This window comes from Nematolebias whitei, chromosome 13, assembly GCF_014905685.2.
Source record: "Nematolebias whitei isolate Nwh7 chromosome 13, NemWhi1, whole genome shotgun sequence".
Classification (NCBI taxonomy): domain Eukaryota; kingdom Metazoa; phylum Chordata; class Actinopteri; order Cyprinodontiformes; family Rivulidae; genus Nematolebias; species Nematolebias whitei.
Genome location: NC_056510.1, coordinates 42,850,980 through 42,857,521, shown reverse-complemented (window position 1 = coordinate 42,857,521; position 6,542 = coordinate 42,850,980). Strand labels below are relative to the sequence as shown.

Genomic DNA, 6,542 nt, shown 5'->3' with positions numbered 1-6,542 from the left:
GTTTCTGTCCATCTGGTCAGTTTTGACATCAGGCCTAGTCCACTACATAGCCATGATGTTGTGATTGCTTCAGATTTTGGTCTGGCATTATCGTGTTGAAAAATGCAGGGTCTTCCCTGAAAGAGATGACGTCTAGATGGGAGCATATGTTGTTCTAGAACCTGAACATAGTTCTCTGCATTAATGGTGCCTTTCCAGACATGCAAGCTGCCCATGCCACAAGCGATCATGCAACCCCATACCATCAGTGATGCAGGCTTCTGAACGGAGCGTTGATAACAACTTGGGCTATCCTTGTCCTCTCTGGTCTGGATGAAATGGCGTCCCAGTGTTCCATAAAGAACTTGAAATCATGACTCATCTGACCAGAACAGTCTTCCATTTTGCCACACTCTATTTTAAATGACCCCTGGCCCAGTGCAAACATCTGAGCTTGTGGAGCTTGCTTGGAAATGGCTTCCTCTTTGCACTGTAGAGTTTCAGCTGGCAACGGCGGATGGCACGGTGGATTGTGTTCACTGACAATGCTTTCTGGAAGTATTCCTGAGCCCATTCTGTTATTTCCTTGACAGTGGCATTCCTGTTTGAGGTGCAGTGACTTTTAAGGGCCCGGAGATCACGAGCATCCAGTAGAGTTTTACAGCCTTGACCCTTACGCACAGCGATTGTTCCAGATTCTCTGAATCTTTTGATGATGTTATGCACGGTTGATGATGATAACTTAAAAGTCTTTGCTATTGCCAGCGACCCCCGTGACCCAAAATGGAATAAACGGGTAAAGAAAATGGATGGATGGGATAGCTTTAACCTTCAGTTTCACTAATACTAGAAGCTGCGTTCTGCTGAGTGTAGCCCTCAGATTGTGGTCCATTGCTGATGTTTTTGAAGCTATGCTCTTATGCTAATAAGAGAAGGTTTAGCTATTATTCACCCGCTTAAAGTGAGCTAAGTTGGGCCCAGATCTGATGTCAGAGCGAAAAAAATTGGGTTTTCCCTGGGAAGCATGAGAGTGTGCTGCTTGTATGTGCACCGCCATCTTGCATTTAAATATATACTAAATATTTATACTAAACAAAGTAAGACTTTTTTGTTGTTGACCTTCACTTTTAGTACCAGGATAAAACTTTTGTAGTTTTTTGAAGATATGTTGAAGGAAGTCCCAGTGCAGCAGAACAAAGTTTCTTTTTCAGTCACATCTTCCCAAAGTCATTAGTAATTTTCAATAATGAAAAAAGAGACAGTCCTAATATGTAAATGTAAAAAAAAAAAAAATTATAAATAAAATTCTAGTTTATCATGGCTGCGCTATCTTTCAGGTTCTCCAGGGCAAATGGGCCTCCAGCTACATGCCCGCTAGCTTTGGTTACTCCATGACTGGAAATACTGACATAGACCAGAATGGATATCCAGGTACGCACACACACACACGCGCACACGCACGTACGCACGCACGCACACACACACACACACACACACACACATGAACATGTGCATGAAGAGGCGCAGCAAGGACCCCACATGTTGCTATAATAAAAACTGTTTCCTGCAGATTTAATAGTTGGAGTTTTTGGAGCAGACAAAGCCGTTTTATTCAGGTAATCAAATCTAAATCTTGTTTTATTGTGCCTGGTGTAGTGCGTGTGTGTGTGTGTGTGCACGCGTGTGTGTCTGATGCTTGGAACAGAAGCTGAAAGTTTTAATGAGTGAGGCCACCTCTGATATCAAAGAGCTGCTGTTGTTCATTCATTTGACCCCCACTGTCTTTATAGATGTTATAAGGACACGTTGAACTCCTTCTGTTCAAAGAAACATTCAGACTTATGGTTTGCTCCACTACTGGTTGACTTAATAACGTGGTATCACTTTCAGCAAAAATAGAAAAGCATGTAGTTATTATTTATTATTTCTGACTTTACTTTCTTAGTCACAAACTAGGAAAATGTATATTTTTAAAAACCGACATTTTGGCACAGAACTCTCCAAGTTGGTCATTAACTGCATAAACATGATACTCATTTATAGCTTGTTTATCTTTCATGATGAGGACACGAATGTCAAAGATGTTTTCTTATTCTTCTGAGTATCACAGCAGTCACAGTAAGGGCCATGATCACGCTGCATACAGAAGCTGCTGTCAGGCAAGTTGACTGTGTGTTTGTGTGTAGAGCTCGTCCCGTCATCGGTGTGAATGCTACGTTAGACATCACCCCCCAGATCATCAACCCGGAGGAAAAGACCTGCAAGATTCCTGGTACCAGCACGCTCGTGTCATGGTGAGTTTTCATGTGTCACCTGAAACAGCCTCATTCAGTGTGTAAGCTGCTTCCACACGCACAGTTTTATATTTCATTACAAATGTTCGCATATTTTCATTTGTTTGTTACATGGAACAAAAAGTGCAGAAATTAAATAAATTGTGTTGAACTTCAAGTTTAATGATGTGCATGTAACGTTCATGTTGTTACCGTAATTTATGGACTATTGAGTGCACCTGAATACAAGCCACGCCCACTAAATTTAAAAACAATTACAATTTTGTACATATATAAGCTGCGGGTGTCCATGTTGTAACATGAGAAATTTACACAGAAAGACTTTTTAAAACGTTTAATTAAGTGCGTACCGTAACATACACAAATATATAGAGTAAATGTTTTTTTCTGAACAGTGCCAGTAACACGGCTGGTTAAAAACCTAAAAGTACAGCAGCCCACCAGGAAGTCATTGATCACTGTCTTCATCTTCCTCCTGCGCAAGCTTGTGCTGTGCTCTTCATCACGCAGCAACCTTTCCAAACCTTTTCGACCCCCTCCCACCCCCCACCAAAAACAGGGACATGGGGAACAAAGCCTCCCCCCACTCCCTGCTCTCTCCTCCCCTCCCCATTTCATTCAAGTTCAAGTTGTGCTTATTTGTCATATGCAGATTAACACAAGGTTAACAGTACCATGAAATGTTCAGGATGAGAAGAAACGATTGGACTCGCTAAAAAACAAAGAACAAAAAAACAAGAACAAATACTAAAGCATGCAATAAGGGTACAAAACAAAGTACCAAAAAGTGAAAAAGTTATAATATTTACAAGGTCCTAAAGAGAAATGGTAAACAACAACATGGTATAATATACTGTGCAGGTAGGATGAATTTGTATGAATAAGTATTTGAAGGTATTGATATTGTTTCATTCAACCTTTATTTCTACAAGTTAATCCCATTGAGCCTCGGGGACTCGTTTACAAGAGAGACCTGATTTAACAAAGAGTGACAACAACAGTGGACGACAGACAGTAATAGACAATCATAAAGGATGTGTACTGGTACTAAAAAAATGTAACAACAAAAACAGCTAGATTATAAGGCGATGTAGAAAACTAAAAACAGGAACATGTCTGCGTTGGTTTTTGCCAGGAACTTAGCAGATGTTTGAAGCCACTTGACTTTTGGGGACACTGTGCAGCTCTGTGAGCGCCCAAGTTTGACGTGGGTAAATATTTTGGCGGCACGAAACGCGTTAATAAGTTGTATAAGCTGCAGAGTTCAAAGCCTGTGAAAAAACTAGCGGCTTATAGTCAGGAAAGTACAGACTAAAAACTGAAAGAATCAGGCTTCTTTTTCTGGGATTAGTGTTACAGGTGACTATTTGTTTTGCAGTTTTAAGGTGAAGTACTGTCTGGCTGCCTTTGGCATCGGGGCTCCACAGACCCTAAGTGAGTAAAACCTGCTTTTTCAGTCATCAAAGTGACAATTGCTGCTTTCACACCTGTTAATTTTCTGCTGTTTGTCATCATTTTCTCAGATTTTCGTGTTGATATCACATTGGATCGTCTGAAGCAGAAGGAGGCAACCAAACGTGCCCTGTTCCTGCACAGCCAGACCTTTCAGTACACTAAGAACACAACGGTGAACAATGACAGGACACTGGCCTGTGAAGAGCAGGAAGTCTTCCTGAGGGTAACTTTTAGATTGACCTAATAATCAAATGACTATGAAAAACTTTTTATTCAGGTCTGATGCATCTCTTCAAAATGACATGACACACAGGTGGCAGGTCATTTAGATGTTAAAAAAATGAGCAAACAGCATTTTGCATTTCTGATATGTAGAAATCACACATTTAGGGCAGGGGTGCCAACAAGTCGATCGCGATCAACCGGTCGATCTCAAAGGTATTACAGGTAGATGGCATTAAAAAAATAGACGTCAACCTATCATCCATCTCACTATGTAATTTTCTCTTGATTGACTTACAGGGCATCCAGTCTGAGGCCCTGTTTACACGACGTGAAACGTGCGGCCATTCATTTACATGACAACAGCCCTCATTCTCGCTGATGTGCCGTTTACACAGCGTGCATTTTGAGTGAAACTACCACTTTTTTCTTTGTGGTTCGGCTGTTCATTTGTGCCTCTTTTCCATTAGTTCCATTAGTACCATTAATACCGATGCAGCATGGTTCGACTCGGCTTGGCGTGGTATGAGTTGTGTTTCCACTATACTTTCAGTAATGGTTCTAGTGGGCGGGTTCAGCTCCAAACCCACAGGAGCATGCGAGGCTGGAGCTCGGGTGGGCCCATCCTTGCGCTCTCCTGTGGGTCAGCAGCACGGAGAATCCGTGGTGACCGGCGGAGCTCTGAGTCGGGGAGATGATGCCCTACCCGGCCTGAGTGGGCTCCGAGGCTCCGGTGGAGAGGACCAGGGAGACCAGCAGAGCTTCATCTAGCTCGCTCTGAATTTTGTTGTTGGCCACCAATCACCTAAAACGTCTGCACTTCAGCATTAGACCACGGTGTTGTCATTATTGTTTTTAAAATCTTAAAAATAGATCCAGTCACTCCTCGAGTTCGAGTCATTGTAAAGGGCGAATTGAGTTGTAGTGAAAGTTTCTCAAACAACCAGTGACTCCACCCCCTGACCAATCAGTGACCGACAGTGTTCTGACGTCACATTTTAAGGCCAGTACGGTACACTTGGAACCTCAGAGGAAAAGGTTCTGAAAAGGGGCTGGTTCTATGAATAATTGCTAGAGGAAAATCCTTAGAACCGTGCAGAGTTGAACCATGCTGTACCGATACTAATGGAAAAAAGGCTTTACACAACACCCCCCCCCCCCCCCCCCAAATCCGGAGGTTTTTCAACCCACCTCTCAGAGTGGAGGTTTTCTGGGAGACCGCCCGCTGAATGTGTGAAACGTCCCGCAGACGTGTTAGAGCACATGCGCACTACAGACATGTTTCACGCACGCGCGGACTGACGGCATATTTCTGTCAAGAACAATGGTGCCAGAGTATAACGCACTGCTTTCTGAGCTATGACTGATGGAGTATATTTTGGGTCTCGTAGTTTTAATCTACTGAATGAAGGGGCTGTGACCGACAACTGTCATGGGAAGAGATGCCAGTCGGATCCAGTTTAGGGCTGCAACAACGAATTGATAAAATCGATAAAAATCGATGATTAAAAGCGTTGGCAACGAATTTCATTATCGATTTGTTGTGTCACGCGATTTTGCGTCTTTCACGGCGCTGCGGAGCCGTTTTGTTCATGGGCTGTTCATTGTCAATGCTGACTGACTGAATAAAGTTTGAAAAAAAACAAACTCTGCAGCTCGAGTTGAACAGAGCGAGGGGGAGGAGGAAACAGAGCAGAGGCTGTTTTCAAAGAAAATAAGTAAATTTTACAAATGACCAACGCAGAGAAAACTGTTCGACCCAAGTCCTCCAGAGAGTGGGAGAACTTCACAAAGATAAAAAATGAGAAACATGCAGCTTTGAAAAGTGACGACACGACACGGAATAACCACAGAGATGAAACGTAAACATGTCGGAGTCACGAGGAGGAGGAAGGAGCTGCAGCAGATACAACTCGTGTTGCAGGTGAGTCTCTACAATTTAACACATTGTTCTGTTTCAAGAGAGAAAATGTAACGTCAGTCTGTCTGGTAGATGAAGCTGTTTGTTTGTTTTTTGTTTGTTGGTTAATGACGGTGATAGAGAACGTGTGTTACTTTTTATTTAATTTAATTGGAACAAGCAGTGTTTAAATGTGGTTTATAAATAAATCTAACACAAAGATAATAATTTAATGATTAAGCTTCAACTTTTAATTTGTTTGCAAAGTCTGAAGACACTGCAGGTATGGCAGGATGAATTGCATTTAAACAGGAATTAAAGTAATTTATTACATCTACTCAAATGTGTGTAATTAAGTATTTTATATATATATATGTGTGTGTGTTTAATTGCTCTTTTAGCTACTTTTGCCTGAACCTAACACTGTAAGTGAAACAAGGCATTTCTTGAGTTGCTGTAAATTATGTTATAATACATATTTACTGTCTCATTCCAGAAAACAACAACAACAAACAACAACACTTCATGATGGACAGACATCATGGACACCACAGCAGCAGCTGTCTTCACTGAAACATCCTTAAATGATCATCACTGACATGAGGCCTCTGTTGATGGTTGAAGACTAAGGTTTCACTACAATAATCCACACTTTTAATCCAGGTTACAATAATCCACACTTTTAATCCAGG

General features: G+C 41.8%; 1 protein-coding gene across 1 annotated transcript in view; it reads left to right on the top strand.

Annotated features, from left to right (window-relative positions):
- itgav (integrin, alpha V) overlaps nucleotides 1–6,542 on the top strand; it is a gene marked incomplete in the record, with an annotated part of 192,048 nt that overhangs the window by 138,852 nt on the left and 46,654 nt on the right. Inside the window, 5 exon segments of the mRNA XM_037686717.1 lie at nucleotides 1,317–1,410; nucleotides 1,550–1,595; nucleotides 2,166–2,273; nucleotides 3,652–3,707; nucleotides 3,797–3,951. Of these exon segments, the coding sequence (XP_037542645.1) occupies nucleotides 1,317–1,410; nucleotides 1,550–1,595; nucleotides 2,166–2,273; nucleotides 3,652–3,707; nucleotides 3,797–3,951 (459 nt within the window).